Consider the following 15,428-nt stretch of genomic DNA (forward strand, 5'->3'; position numbering starts at 1 on the left):
CGTTCACTGGTCAGAAAGAAGCAGACAGAAAAAGGTAAACAAATCTTTTGCAGGTGCACTTAGAAATCACAAAAATCACCCGAGCATGGAGAACACAGAGCTGGCGCTTAATAAGTGATTAGGTAATTATATAAATAACTAGTTTAAAACATCGTTTATTTCCTTTTTTGTTCAGTGGTCCAAATATCCAGAACACATGGCATTTCTGTAGCATTACAGCTCAGTCGAGCAGCTTACATCTACGGAGGTGGTGGTGGTGGGGGGGAATGAGCTCCAACCCAAAATACAAGGCATGTTTGATTCGCTTCCTGCGAGTGAGTCAACTGAGAGTCGACTCACTTTCTCAGTGCAATCAAACCGCACTAGAGGTCACTTGGAAGCGAACCGAGACCACCTCGATCAGACGCCACGTTCTCACCTGGACATGTGAATCAGACCGACGGGGGACGCACAACAGAGTTTGATTTAAATGGATGCTTGCTAACTGTTCACTTTTGTTCCGAGTGATCAAATAAAAAAGATTCATCGGAAAACGCAAAGCGTTTATGATTAACCCAAACACTAAAAGGATTCCTTAGACGTCCATCGAAATCCTGTAGCAAAGCATGCATCACACAAAGCAGAATGGGTTTTTTGTCATTTTTCTGTTTAATGTACTGTAGATCTTTTTTTTTTTTCTATAAAGAGGCACAAATCAGGCTTCTGAGTCACGGTGAGACTTTCAGAGAAGTGTCAGCTACGTGTGTCCAAACTGTAATACAATATTCACACAGACACTCTCTCTCTCTCACACACGCACGCACACACACGCTCACACTCTCTCTCTCTATCTCTCTCTCTCTCTCGCTCTCTCTCTCCCACACACTCACAAAAGCTACATTCGCACACACCTTAAAATTAAAAAGAAACAAAAATGTCAAGTTTTCAATGAGAGAGAAGAAAAAAAAAAAAAAAAAAAAAAACAGCAGTTACAATAAATACAGAAACTGCAAAACACCTCAAGACAGGTTAATACGCATGTTCTCATAATGTGGGGATATCGTAATAATAATAATAATAATAATAATAATAATAATAATAATAATCATGATCATCATCATGGCAATAACAGTAATAATTTCCAGTTGAATTGCAGTTGAACACAGAGCGAGAACTCTCTTGATTGGCTCAGAACAGAGGACTAGATGAAGCAACAGACCAAAAAAAGATACCAATTCCCCAGATAACCTTAATACAGATACACACATACAAGCAAACACACTCACACACATACAAACACGCTTCATGAAGGGTCCTGCTGGATTTCTCAGTGAGCCAGATTAATTTAAGACAGCCCTCCCCCCCCCACGTCACATTTTTGCTCCGTCCCAGTTCCTGATTCAATTCATCGAGAATGCAGATCACATGGTGCAGGTGTGTTAGGAGCTGGGAGAGTGCAAATATGTAGGATCGAGTGACCGGATTAGGATTAATAAGGAGATCCCCCCCCCCCACCGCAACCCAAGACAATAACACGATACTTACTTAAAACAATGCACGATTCCCCGCCGGATCAGTTCTGAGCGATTAACTATTGACCTTGCATATTCACGGCACGTTTAAAAACTGACCTGAGATCAGCTCTTAAAAGGCTGGACTTTTCCGAAGCACGAAGCAATTTTTGCGTCACAAACAACCGTGATTTGAATCCCACAATATATTTATCGCACCTTTTAATAGCACACATTTATAGAACATATAAATCTCTCAATAATCGCGCCTCTTTATTCGTGTGTTCATGTTATAATGCTGTAAAGTAAACTGGCATCTTAAATGGTTTTGTATGGGAGAAAAATAATTAGATCGAGACTTTTTAACACCCTCCTTTAATTAACACGTGCTAATTAAACGAGCGCACACACGCACGCACACACACACACAGAACCCTGTTCCCTGCCCATCATCTGTGTTCCTAGGAAATCTCCCGCCCCCTTAGATTCAGTCTCCGCCCCCTCCCTTAGCCTCTCTCTTATGAGCCCCCTGCACTGCTGCCTGAGGTGGGCGTGGCTTACAGGTGTCAGTCTTGCAATTGGGTGGTTGGATTTAGGTTTTTTTTTCTTCTTTATTTTTTTCTGTAGAATTAGTCCCGCTTTGCCCCGCCTTCACTGAGAAAAGAGGCACTCAGTCGCCCAGGATGACCTTGACGAAGCTGGCCACGTCCGTCTCTTTGGAGTCGTGGTAGGTGAAAAAGGGGTGTTGCTGCACAGAGAAAGTGAATAGAGAAAGAAAGAATTAGTAAACGATAATGGAAAAGTGGAGGAGATGTACATTTTTCTCTCGTTTGTTTTTTTTTTTTTTTGACCAGTGTACCGTTCATCGCGGCGTCTGACGCTGATGAACTGACCTCGGTTAAATGACATGAGGCTGACATCTAGTGGTCATGGTAAGAAAGCGCAGGCAAAAAGAGAAGGTGCAGGTGTGAAAACTCACCATGAGTTCTGTGTAGTTTGGCCGCTCTTTGGAATTCTTCTTTAAGCTAAAGCAGACAAAAAGGAAGAAACAAAACTAAATTTAAAAATGCCGTCATTTCCTTGTGCGTGCAATGCAGTCTACAGCTATTCGTTAGAATAACAGTCTAATTTCTTTTATGACAAAAGGCGAAGGTGACCGGACGTCAAAACATATTTACGCAAAACATTAATTGTTTGTGAATGACGAACTAAATACGAAGAACTAATCGGTATACTAAAGTGCTAGAAATCCTGTTAATGATGTTAAGAATGCAGGTCACTGGGTCACAAATATCAATAAATAAATACATTTTTAAAAAGTCTTATTTACTTTAACATTACTTAAGGTTTGTTAAAGAAGGTATAAAACACTTGGGGATTGTTGTGCTCTTTTAGGAAAATAACCGAAGTTGATTATTTTCCCAATAACAATATGGCGCGAAGTGTTCTATCCCTTTCCCATACTGGAGAACCTACTCGAACACAGTGCCGAAACTGGAGACTCCTTCCATAAGCATTAAATAAAAGTCTCACCAGATCAACAATCAGATGTTCTTATTATATAAATAAGACTAAAACCGGTTTATTATTATGTGGCGCATCCCCCGTACAAGTCGTTTTTGTTAACGTTAATGTGTGTGCACATAAAACTCACCACTGTGTCGTGAAGTCCACGAACTCGGGGGAGAAGCGGTCAGCGGGGAGCTGAGGGGACGGCTCCTCCACCACCTGTTTCAGCTGCTGGAACGGCGTCCCCCAGGAGTCGTATGGGAAACGCAGGATAGCCAGCTCGATCTGAACACAACGCCACAACCGACTATCAACACCTATACAACAGCAGCAATGCTCATACACCACGTCATGCATTCCAGGAAAATAATCAACGACTCGGGTGGTGCGATACGGCGGGTTACAGTCGCCATCCTAAAGTTGATTATTTTCCTGCAACAGCTTGTCCCTTAGAGATTTATTCCTCTTATACCACAGCAATTTGCCTACAATTATAAATTCGGTGAACGTCCCGTTATCGCTTAGGTTCTAGCAGCTACAAACAGTCGTTTCCCTCACCAGCCTCTCGTAAATCTTCAGTCTTAAAATCTTTAAAAAACGTTACAGCTTTACCTCGGACTGAAACTGGAGACTCCTTCCTTAAATGTTACATGGACATCTCCTTATAGAAATTCTCACTGTATACAGCACGTTTAAAAATTACATGAAGTGTCTGCCGTACAAGTCCCTGTGTGAATGACCTGTTACTATAGAAACTACAGACAGAAGGAAGAAAGAAAAAAAGAACAAAAACAGTTGCATTTGGGTGAGTCTGTGCCCATGATGGCCTCAGATTCCTGTTCTTGACTGACAGGAGTGGAACCCGATGTGGTTTTCTGCAGCTGTAGCCCTTCCACCTCACGCTTTGATGTGTTGTGCATTCTGAGATGCTTTTCTGCTCACCACGGTTGTAAAGAGTGATCGTATGAGTTGCTATTTCCTTCCTAGCAGCTCGAACCAATCTGACCTTTTCACCTCTGACCTCTCCTATAAATGAGGCGTTTCTACACACAGAACTGTCACTCGCTCGATGTTTTTGGTTTTTCGCACCATTCTGAGGAAACTCTAGAGACTGTTGTGTGTAAAATTCCCAGGAGATCAGCAGTTTCTGAAATACTCAAACCAGCCCATCTGGCACCAACATCCATTCCACGATTGAAGTCACGGAGGTCAAACGTTTTCTTCATTCGGATATTTGATGTGAACATTAACCGAAGCTCTTGCCCTGTATCTGCAGGATTTTAATCATGCCAATAACTGTTGCTCACCCATTTAAAGATATATTTTTGGATAAACCTGTGTTGTGTTTGCAATTGTTTGATATCCATGAGAGCAGAACATTTTTGTGAATTTGTTTGAACAAAAGATTAAACAAAGAATTTTTCACAGACTTTTTTGCTCATATTTACCAAGGGTGCCAATATCAGTGGAGGGCAAAAAAAAACCAAACAAAAAAAAAACAATTATAGAATATTTTCAATAAGAAACTCCACTAGAAAATCACCAGGAGTAGTTTTTCCATTGTGCTGTACATATACGGTATGGAATCAAACCAGAGTTTAAAGAATTAAAGAAGACGGGATCTGCTCAAACTGGTTTATCATCAGATTAGAACTCCTTCATTCATCTTACAACTACGAAGAAAAAAAAGGAAAAAAAATAAACCTGGCAAACCACACTGTGCCTCAGGGCACAGTTAATTTTTTAAGATTTTTTTTTTGTACTAAATGTAGTAGTAGTCAAGATAATAGTAGTGCTAATGTATAATCTTATACAGTGCCTGGCGAAAGTATTCACCCCTCTTGGCATTTTTCCCTATATTGCCGCCTTACAACTCGGAATTAAAATGCATTTTTTTGGGGTTTTGTACCCCCAAATTTGATTTACACAAATCACTTTGAATAATATTTTTTTATTGTTAAACAAGAAATAAGACAAAAAAAAAAACACGAAAAGAAAGAAAACTTGAGCGTGCATCACTATTCAGCCCCCCCCCACAGTCAACACTTTGTAGAGCCACCTTTTGCAGCAATTACAGCTGCAAGTCTCTTGTTGTACATCTGTACAAGCTTGGCACATTTAGCCGCTGGGATTTTTGCCCATTCTTCAAGGCGAAACTTCTCCAGCTCCTTCAAGTTGGACGAGTTCCGATGGTGTACAGCAGTCTTTAAATCATACCACAGATTCTCAGTTGGATTGAGGTCTGGGCTTTGACTAGGGCATTCCAAGACATTTAAATGCTTCCGCTTAAACCACTCAAGTGTTACTTTAGCAGTATGCTTAGGGTCATTGTCCTGCTGGAAGGTGAACCTCCGTCCCAGTCTCAAATCGCTGGAAGATTGAAACAGGTTTCCCCTCAAGAATTTCCCTGTATTTCCCTTCAATTCGAACCGGTTTCCGCCGATGAAAAACATCCCCACAGCATGATGCTGCCACCACCATGCTTCACCGTGAGGATGGTGTTCTCGGGTTGATGACAGGTGTTGGGTTTACGCCCGCCATAGCATTTTCCTTGATGGCCAAAAAGCTCAATTTTAATCTCATCTGACCAGAGCACTTTCTTCCATATGTTTGAGGAGTCTCCCACACGTCTTGGCGAACAGCAAAAAAAAGTGTTTGCTTATTTTTTTCCTTTAAGCAATGGCTTTTTTTCTGGCCACTCTTCCGTAAAGCCCTGCTCGATGGAAGGTACGGCTTAAAGTGGTCCTATGGACACGTACTCCAATCTCCGCCATGGAGCTCTGCAGCTCCTTCAGGGTTATCTTTGTTGCTTCTCTGATTAACACCCTCCTTGTCTGGTCAGTGAGTTTTGTTGGACGGCCCTCTCTTGACAGGTTTGCTGTGGTGCCATATTCTTTCCATTTTTTAATAATGGACTTAATAGTGCTCCGTGGGATGTTCAAAATTTCGGATATTTTTATTTTTTATAACCCTGATCCGGATCTGTACTTCTCCACAACTTTGTCCTTGGGCTTCATAGCAAAGGGGGTGAATACATATGCACGCACCCCTTTTCTGTTTTTAATTTTTATCATTTTTTTTTTTAAAAGCAAGTAATTTTTTTCCATTTCACTTCACCAATTTGGACTATTTTGTGCATGTCCATTACATTAAACCCAAATAAAAATCCATTTCAATTCCAGGTTGTAATGCAACAAAATGCCCAGGGGGTGAATACTTTTGCAAGGCATTGTACAGTATGTTACTAATATCAACACCATATGATGTTAAATATATTAAAATATAAATAATTCTACCATATTTCCTATAAACTGGGTTCTTGTGTTTTGATGTAGTTACACTGGAAGGGAACTTAAGCGCCTTCATACGTGCATAGTATTCATTTATTTTCTCATTTTGCTTTAAATTCAAAATCCCTCTACTTCATGCAACGTTGTCGGTAAAGTAAATTTTTATTTATGTATTTATTTAGACATTTTGAGATGCTCCATGTTTACAACAAGCAGTGCTACAAGCAGGCTTCTGTGTTTTTTTTGTTTTGTTTTGTTTTTTTTAAAACGGAAGTTGTTTACCATATATGGTCATTTGGGAGCTGTGGACAAGCAGAACAATTTAGAACGTGTGCGATTCATCACCGTTCACTGTGTACACGCACCGGGGATAAATGCCAATTGCAAGCTCTTTAGAACGTGACCTACACACCTGATGAAAAATGATACCTCTGGATTTTAGGTGAACGTTTGATTTCTAGAACTGATTTAAACCAAATGAGGGGGTTCATGAGTGCAACTGTCAGGTATGAAGACTGAATGGTACAGTTAATAAATAAATAAATAAATAGATAGATAAATAAATAAATAAATAAATAAAAGAAAAATATAGACGTTCAGACCCACCATGGTGATTCCTAAACTCCAGATATCAGACTTGACGTTGTAGCCCTTCTGATTGGTCTCTGGGTTTATCCGCTCCGGCTGTCAGGCACGGGAACAGAGAAGCAGAGATAGAGAGATAGACAGAAAGACAGAGACAGATGCAGAGAGAGAGAGAGAGACAAAAGCAGAGAGCAAGAGAGAGAGAGAGAGAGAAATTAGAGGAAGTACATGATGTCACTTCAGCATGAACAATCTCTTCCTCAGACTACAAAGAGCTTCCCTTTTCATTCACAAAGCTGTCAAGCTCTCCCTCTCACACACACACACACACACACCCCTCCTGTATGAAGCTTCTATTCAGTGTTACTTCATGTAGGCAGTCTTTACCGTCAACTCATTAAAGGAGCAGTTTGCCATTTTTAGAACTCTCTGGTGCCTGTCATGCAAACACTGAAAACATTCACAAGCTTTCCTCTTCCCCGAAACCAACCTCACCCTCTCGGTCACAATTACAACCGTCTTCTGAGTTGCCTTTTAGTGGGAAAAAAGAGCCAGAGCTGAACAGATCTGTTCTAGTTGAGGGTGGAGCGAATTTCTGGGCCAGAAATATGGAAACGGACACAAGCAGAAACTAAGCGGGGGCACTGAATGGAGATCTGGTCAAATAGATAAAAAATATACAGTGCTGTGAAAAAGTACCTGATTTCTTCTGTTTGTGTGTATCTCTCATACGAAATAGTTTTAGATCTTCAAACGAAATACAACATAAAACAAATTCAACCTGAGTAAACGCAATACTGATTTTATTTTTTTAAATGAAGCAAAAAAAAAAAATTAAATAAATGAGCCATGTGGAAAACCAGTTGCCCCTTAAATTAAAAAATCTGGTTGTGCCTCCTGTAGCAGTAATAACTACAACCAAATGGTTCTCATAACCAGAGATCAGTCTTTCACTTACTTCTAGGACTAGGATTTACTCCTATACTTTGGATCATTGTATTGCTGCATAATCCAGTTGCGCTTGAGTTTCAACTTATGGACTGAAGACCGGACATCCTTCTTTAGGATTTTCTGGTAGAGAGCAGTATTCATGTTTCCCTCAATTACTGCAAGTTGCCCAGACCCTGAAGCAGTAAAGCATCCCCACACCATCACATTTCCTCCACCATGCTCGACCGTAGGTATGATGTTCTTTTTGTGGAATTCGGTGTTTGGTTTATGCCAGATGTAACGGGACCACTGTCTTCCAAACAGTTCCACTTTCAACTCATCAGTCCACAGAACATTCTCCCAAAAGGTTTGAGGATCATCAAGGTGTGTTTTGGAAAAATTCAGACGAGTCTTAATGTTCTTCTGGGTTAGCAGTGGTTTTCACCTCGCCACTCTTCCATGGAGCCATTTTCCCCCAGTGTCTTTCTGATAGTGGAGTCATGAACAGTGACCTTTACTGATGCAAGAGAGGCCTGTAGGTCCTTTGATGTTGTCCTTGGCTCTTTTGTGAATTGATGGATGAGTCGTCGCTGTGCTCTTGGAGGAATTTTGGAAGGTCAGCCACTTCTGGGAAGGTTCACTACTGTGCCGAGTTTTTCCATTTGGAGATAATGACTCTCACTGTGGTTCTCGGGAGTCCCAGAGCCTTTGAAATAGCTTTGTAACCCTTCCCAGACTGATCACCTTCCTCATCATTTCTGGAATTTATTTCAATCGTGGCATAGTGTGTTACTCAGTAAGACCTTTTAACCAACTTCATGCTGTTGATAAAGTTCTATTTAAGTGTTGATTTGATTGAACAGGGTTTGCAGTAATCGGGCCTGGTTGTGTCTAGTCCAGCTGAACCCCATTATGAATGCAGTTTCATAGATTTGTGGAATTAATAACTACAGCAGCAAATACATTTTCACACAGGCCCAGTTGGTATTGGGTAATTTTTTTCCTTCAATAAATAACTATCTTTTAAAAACTGTATTTTGTGTTTTTACTCAGGTTGCCTTTGTTTTATCTTAGATTTTGTTTTCATTTCTGAAAAAGTTTAGTATGAGATATACACAAAAACAGAAGAGAATCGGGACGGGGCAAAAACTTTTTCACAGCACTGCACATAATCAGGAAGTTACAACACAATACTTCGTATTTTAATTAGACACAATGTAGCATATAATGGTATTTAGTTTTGATCAGGGTTTGTTTAAAAAAAGTAGCAATATATTAGAGATGTTAGTAAAGAGGACAAAAAAATATTTTTAAATTCTAAAATTTACAAAATAAAGTGGAAAAGAGGACAAAAGCCAAATTATTGGTATGGAATATATATGTATATATTTAATTAATTAAAAAAAAAACACAAAACAAAACCCAGTTACTTCGGGAAAATATATAAATAAATAAATAAATAAATAAATAAACCACGGAAGCCATGATGACAACTGACCTGCCAGATCATACATGGAACCACAGTACTCAAATCACCCTTCCAAACAACATGCCTGTAAGACTTTCCATAATTTGGCAACAGAAACTACCAAATCAGATCATATTATCCATCTCTAGTAGAACACTTCAACATCACAAACTTCCCCAATACAGGAAATTCCCCAATCTTACCGCCATGTAGGGTTTGCATCCAGCGTCCATGGTTTTGGCCACCGAGTCGACCAGGTAGCCGCTGATCCCAAAGTCACACATCTTCACCTGACCCTGCATGTTTATCAGCACGTTGGAAGGTTTCACGTCTAAAACACACACACGCAAAAACAGTGAGGGGGAAACACACTGAGAAACTCAAAACCCGGATAAAGAGAAAACGGCATTCATGCAGGAACGTGGCATTAAAATAAACTGTAAAATGAACAGAATTATTATACAAACATGACTGAACACTTCATTAATAGTCCTTCTTTAAACAAACACAATGTTCCCTTCTTTGGAGATGACGTGTCAGGTGCTGTGTGTCACAAGAACCACCTGGACTTTAAAAAAAAAAAAAGATTCAATTAGGATTAAATAAATAAATAAATACATAAATCGCATTTTCATAACAAATGAAGCTTTAGTCAAGTTTCTACAAACTCCAAGCTGCCCCAAGACATGTCACAGAGCTCGACATGTTTCCAAGTTGCCATGGTGCTTCAAAATATTTTATTACAACTGACTTTAGAGAAGATTTGCACCTGCAAGTGGCCTACTTAAAAAAAAGTTAATTAGGAAAAAAAAACTAAACAAACATGAAATAGGAAGGGTGGAATCATCAGGTCAAGAACAGCCACGATAAAACACCCAAGTTGCTTCAATGGACTGTCATCTTTGACCCTGATGCACAGTATGTATGTAATGACTCATGACAATATTTTTTTTAAAGTGTCTGCGGTGTAAATGACACAAGATTGCTTACTCTTTTTAGAGTTACATAATACAGACCCAAATATTAAAATACTGCAATATGGCTTACAATATATAATTATATATTAGTAACTACGGGTTACTAGTACTAATATTAGTCAATTAAACCCATAATGTATCAGATCTAAAGACCAGCCTGTAATACTTTAACAATATATATAAAATTTAGTTTGGTATTTGCATTGATACAGTCTGTGATAGTTTCCCTTTTTTCTCAGCTTCAAAATGCCTTGCTTTTCTCCCATCGACAGCTCTCTGGTCTGCATGTTGGTTTATCGTTATCATCAACACATCGGCTCAAACCGAGAGTAGACGTTCAGAGCGATTCATTCTTTAAACAATCATTTTAACAGTACACACACCTGGGCAACAAGAAACACTCAGTCACATGTGCTGATATTTTTGATCACTTGAAACTAAAAACGGATGGGTTCAAACTAAATGTGCCATGTTCCAAGTTGTTGAACACATTTAGATGTGAATGAAAGCTGGAATTCTGATCTGTCGTCTCATTTAGCTTTCGATCTCAAGCCTAAATGTATAGTGAACACAATAGAATTGACCTTAAGTTCCAATACTTTCGGAGTGGACTGTACTTAGATTTGGGACAACCCTGAAGAGGAACAATGCAGACAAAGTCTGGGGTGGGTGTTAACACTTTTCCTTTTCATAAATCTGTAGTACGTGTATACATGGGGTTTTACTCCAACAACCAGGAGTTTCGGGGGAAGAGACCGCTTCCCTGATTACTGTAAAACTCTGTATACACTCACTCTCACCCACTCTCACACACACGTCAAAAAAATTGTAATATCGTGGAAAAGGTCACTTTTTTTCTGTAATTTAATTTAAAAAGTGGAGCTTTCATATATTCTAGATTCATTACACAAAGTGAAATATTTCAAGGCTTTTTTTGTTTTAATCTCGATGATTACGGCTTACAGCTCATGGAAATCCAGTATCTCAAAATATTAGAATAAAGGATTTATAATACAGAAATGTTGACCTTCTGAACAGTATGTTCATTTATGCATTCAATACTCGGTCGTGGCTTTAATCCTTTTGCATGAATTACTGCATCAGTGCGGCGTGGCATGGAGGCGATCAGCCTGCGGGACTGCTGAGGTGTTCTGGAAGCCCAGGTTGCTCTGATAGTGGCTTCAGCTCATCTGTATTGTTGGGTCTGGTGTCTCTCGTAGATTCTCTATAAAAACAAAATTTCTACACAAAATCCTAAATGAAATAATAAAAGAATCTTATTGTTCTGCTGGGATTTTTATTTTTAAGTAGGTTTTTTTTTTTTGGGAAGCTAGATTTTTCTTAAATATTTTTCATGAATATTATGTATTTTTTTTCCCCCCCATCATCAACATCATGTATGGATATAAAACACATTTGAAAGAAAGAAAAAAAAAAGTTGAACTACCAATCAGGTAGTTTAAATCCCAACACCGAAAAAAAAGTAAAGAAATCCAGCTTCCAAAAAATTTAATTAATTAATTATTATTTTTTTTTTTAAAAATAAGGCCCAGCAGAAAAAATAGTGTTCTTAGGTCATTTTTATTTAATTGAATTTAGGGCTTTGTGTAGAAATTTTGTAAGGATATGGCAAACACTATATAGGCAGCAGCACGTGTTGAATTTTAATAAATGTTTCGCATTGTACATTTTCCTACAGACAGGCGTAAAGGGACCGTCCATCGGTGTGGACAATAGGATACTGTATTATATTTTCTCTAATAAAACTTTACCTGCACGAACCTGTAGAGAAAATACAAACCTTTAACGAGAAACAATAAGAAGTGTTTATCCAAGCAAATCAAAGCTCACCCAGGCATGTGAATATTACATTAAAACCAATCTTTAAAAAAAAAAAAAGAAAGAAAAGAAAAAGAAAAATACCTCTATATAATGGATATTATGAATAGCTGTGGCAGTGATGGAGAATATGGACATGGCAGGAAACTAGAGACATTTAACGGAATTTCAGAGCTGGATTTCATGTGAGGGGGAAAAAAAGAAGAAAGAAAAAAGAAAAAAAAAGCAAGCTGTTGCCGTGTCTCACCTCGGTGGATCACTGACAGTTTGCTGTGCAGGTGTTCCAGAGCCTTCACAATCTGCAACAGGAAACAAGATTCAGTGCAACAGATACGTTAATTTCCTGACTGTGGAGGTCAGTAATTGTGTCTAATGGACACAGTTGCGTGCAGGGGTGAGGAATGGAAACAGAGGAAGTCCATTTGTCATTTGCTCAAGAAAGCAGGAAATATCCTATTTCTACAGCCTCATCTCTGCCAAACATGTATTTCCACTGTTAGCTGAAAAACAAAAATTTATATATACACACTACATAATCTATAGTAGGGGTGTACATCAAGGGGGGGGATATTGTAAATAAAAAATGAATAAATAAAAATTCACACTACATGAAGACACTATGATGCTCAGTACATCATGATATATATATATAGATAGATAGATAGATAGATAGATACACACACACACTGTAGGTAGTGTGTGATTAATATATATATATATATATATATATATATATATATATATATATATATATATATATATATATATTTTTTTTTTTTTTTTTTTAAGTTGTTAAATAAAACTTTAAAAGATTAAACAATCACAATGAGGATAAATCAATCAAAATTTAGATTTCAGGAAGAAATGCATCACCAATAGCCGATGACTCCAATACGTTTGTAACTGTATTATTTTATAAGCTCACCACAACACCTGCCACATCTCGGAAAATATGTATCATTACATCATTTATCACAACATTAATATAATATTATCAAACTGCCCAGCCCTAATCCCTAGTTGTACAGAAAGGGAAAAATCAGTAACAGCGAATTGGGACGCAGCCAAACTGTCTCCCAGTCTGTTACTCTGCTACAGTCTTCTCTTGTTACCCAACACAGCCGTCTCTGTTCTGTCATCCGAGCGCTCCAGACAAGCTGTTTTTATTCTCACTTACTGATACATTAAGTTATGTAATGCATAAAAGTGAACACTTATTCCGAGCCTTTTTTTTTTTAATAAACAGAACATCAGATTTCAAGTTAAATTGACGACTAAAAGTGCACACAACATCGAAAAAGCTTATTTATTCTACAAGGTTAATGTACAAGAGCGGCCCTTAATGTCTAAACATGAACTTTCGTGACGTTATACGCAAATACAAAACAAAAATGCCAAAGAGACGCATTTGTGACGTAAAGATTTTTTTAAAAATAAAAAAATTGAAATAAAAATTCAGAGATTAATTCATTGCATCACTCAGGATGAATGAATGAAAGAATAAATGATGTGGCATTCATCCACATTTGGTTGGATTGCTGGAAACGTACATTCAAAGATTAATGGTTGACAGAACATATAACCAGAAGCAAAAGAAAGACATTTACTATGCTTTTAGTATGAATATTTTAGCCTTAGGGTGATCTATAAGTTAGTGTGCTCCAAAAACAATGACAAAATTTGCATTTAAAACATGTACGCATTCAAAATTTACAGCATCTATCTACCACCGATACGGATCAACAGTTCTGATGACATCATTCTGCACTTCAACGCTCTGTAGAATCTCGAGTGTCCCGCCTCTGACGTTACAAAAATCTATAGTACTAATTGTCAAGTACAGCTTAGCCCAGGCTGTGAGGTAAGCTAAATGCTACTGGCTATTTTAAAAAAGTGGGAGGAGCCACTCGATACGTCCCGCCCTGACTTCCTGTTCCAGTGGAAATTACGTCAACATGTCAAGGCGCTTCATGGGGACTTTAAATATATTAAACATTTTTATACAATTTTTACATGGTTTATTTGTGTAGTAATGGTTTTGCTTTTGTTAATCATTTAATAGTTTGCTTTACGATTAAAGCTGCCTTAACTTCAGGTTAGAGCGAGTCTGTGCCAATAATACAACAATCAGTGATCTGATACTCAACATGAACATTTTGTGATGGACGTGTCAATATTATGACTACAACTTTACTCTTTGGACGGAGTGTGCCTAAATAGACAGCTTTTTTTCTTTTTGTTTGACGTGCTGATATCGACGTACTACTAACAATGAGCATTTAAATAAATAAATGAATAAATAAATAAATAAATTTAAAAATCCGCTTTGATGAACAGTTTCATTTTTGTTCATAGATCAGCAGTTGTTCTCTCGGTCACTAGTGTCCTGTTTAAGGGTCACTTCATGACTATTAACTCGGGTCAAGTTTAATAGAAACGTTACCCAGAAATCAGCGTGTCATCAGATACAATTTTAATTTCCACTTCAAAACAAAACAAAAACAGTGGACCAAGCTGTTAATGTGTGCAATCCTGAGCAAAAGAAAACTACGTCAAACATGTTTTAAAATCGTAACATTTAATTTGCATATGCAAACCAGGCATTATTTTACATTTCCTCATTAGGAGATCGCTTCCGACTGCCAAAATGAAAATGCCAATGAGAGGATTGCTATTACTCTTTTTAATACGGCAGAATCGTTGAAAGACTGAAGCACGGACGTTGAAAAATAAAATACCAAATAGATTTTGCATTTTAGCAACCTTTGAATGCAAAGACACGTTTCGCAGCTGAATCTGGATAATGTCTCAAATTATTGTGCATGCTCAAGAAGGGAAATACAATTGCAAATACTTTGTTTGAATGATCATTTTCTAATTAGCATTATGAATAATCTCATTTTGAATAAAGTCTACATAGAGACTCCTTCATCCAAAGCGATTTACTGTTGGGCTGAAGGTAAAGGGACTTGCCCAAAAGTGGCGCTTGGTCATACCAAGATTTAAACTCATAATCTTACGATCAGTAATCAAGAGCCTTAACCGCTAGGCCACCACATCCAGCAAACTAGTGTGCAAATTACTGCTGAAATACCTTTATGCATGTTTGTGCTTACTTGTGAAAAAAGTCTGCAGTGTAGTGTGACTAATACAATATCGAGACCGTTATCGTATGCAACACTCACCGAGACGGCTGTCTTGCCAAGGATGTCCTCTGGGATGGTCATACCCTTCTCATGGACCTGCTTATAAAACTTATCCAGTGAGGTGTCCATTAGCTCCATACAGATCCACACGTCACCCTGGCAACATGGAATTCATCCAATCAGATGAGGGAAGC

At 38.2% G+C, this 15,428-nt stretch overlaps 1 protein-coding gene across 2 annotated transcripts in view; it reads right to left on the reverse strand.

Annotated features, from left to right (window-relative positions):
* Positions 1-627: 627 nt before the first annotated feature.
* map2k6 (mitogen-activated protein kinase kinase 6) overlaps positions 628-15,428 on the reverse strand; it is a 37,598-nt gene continuing 22,797 nt past the window's right edge. For both annotated transcript variants that reach the window (XM_053639464.1, XM_053639463.1), the window contains exons 6-12: positions 15,274-15,390; positions 12,336-12,387; positions 9,476-9,603; positions 6,896-6,973; positions 3,145-3,284; positions 2,470-2,515; positions 628-2,238 (exon numbers count right to left, since the gene is read on the reverse strand). In XM_053639464.1, coding sequence (XP_053495439.1) covers positions 2,161-2,238; positions 2,470-2,515; positions 3,145-3,284; positions 6,896-6,973; positions 9,476-9,603; positions 12,336-12,387; positions 15,274-15,390 — 639 coding nt within the window. In that variant the 3' untranslated portion in view covers positions 628-2,160. The remainder of the gene's footprint in view (positions 2,239-2,469; positions 2,516-3,144; positions 3,285-6,895; positions 6,974-9,475; positions 9,604-12,335; positions 12,388-15,273; positions 15,391-15,428) is intronic.

This window comes from Ictalurus furcatus, chromosome 13 (assembly GCF_023375685.1).
Source record: "Ictalurus furcatus strain D&B chromosome 13, Billie_1.0, whole genome shotgun sequence".
NCBI lineage: Eukaryota > Metazoa > Chordata > Actinopteri > Siluriformes > Ictaluridae > Ictalurus > Ictalurus furcatus.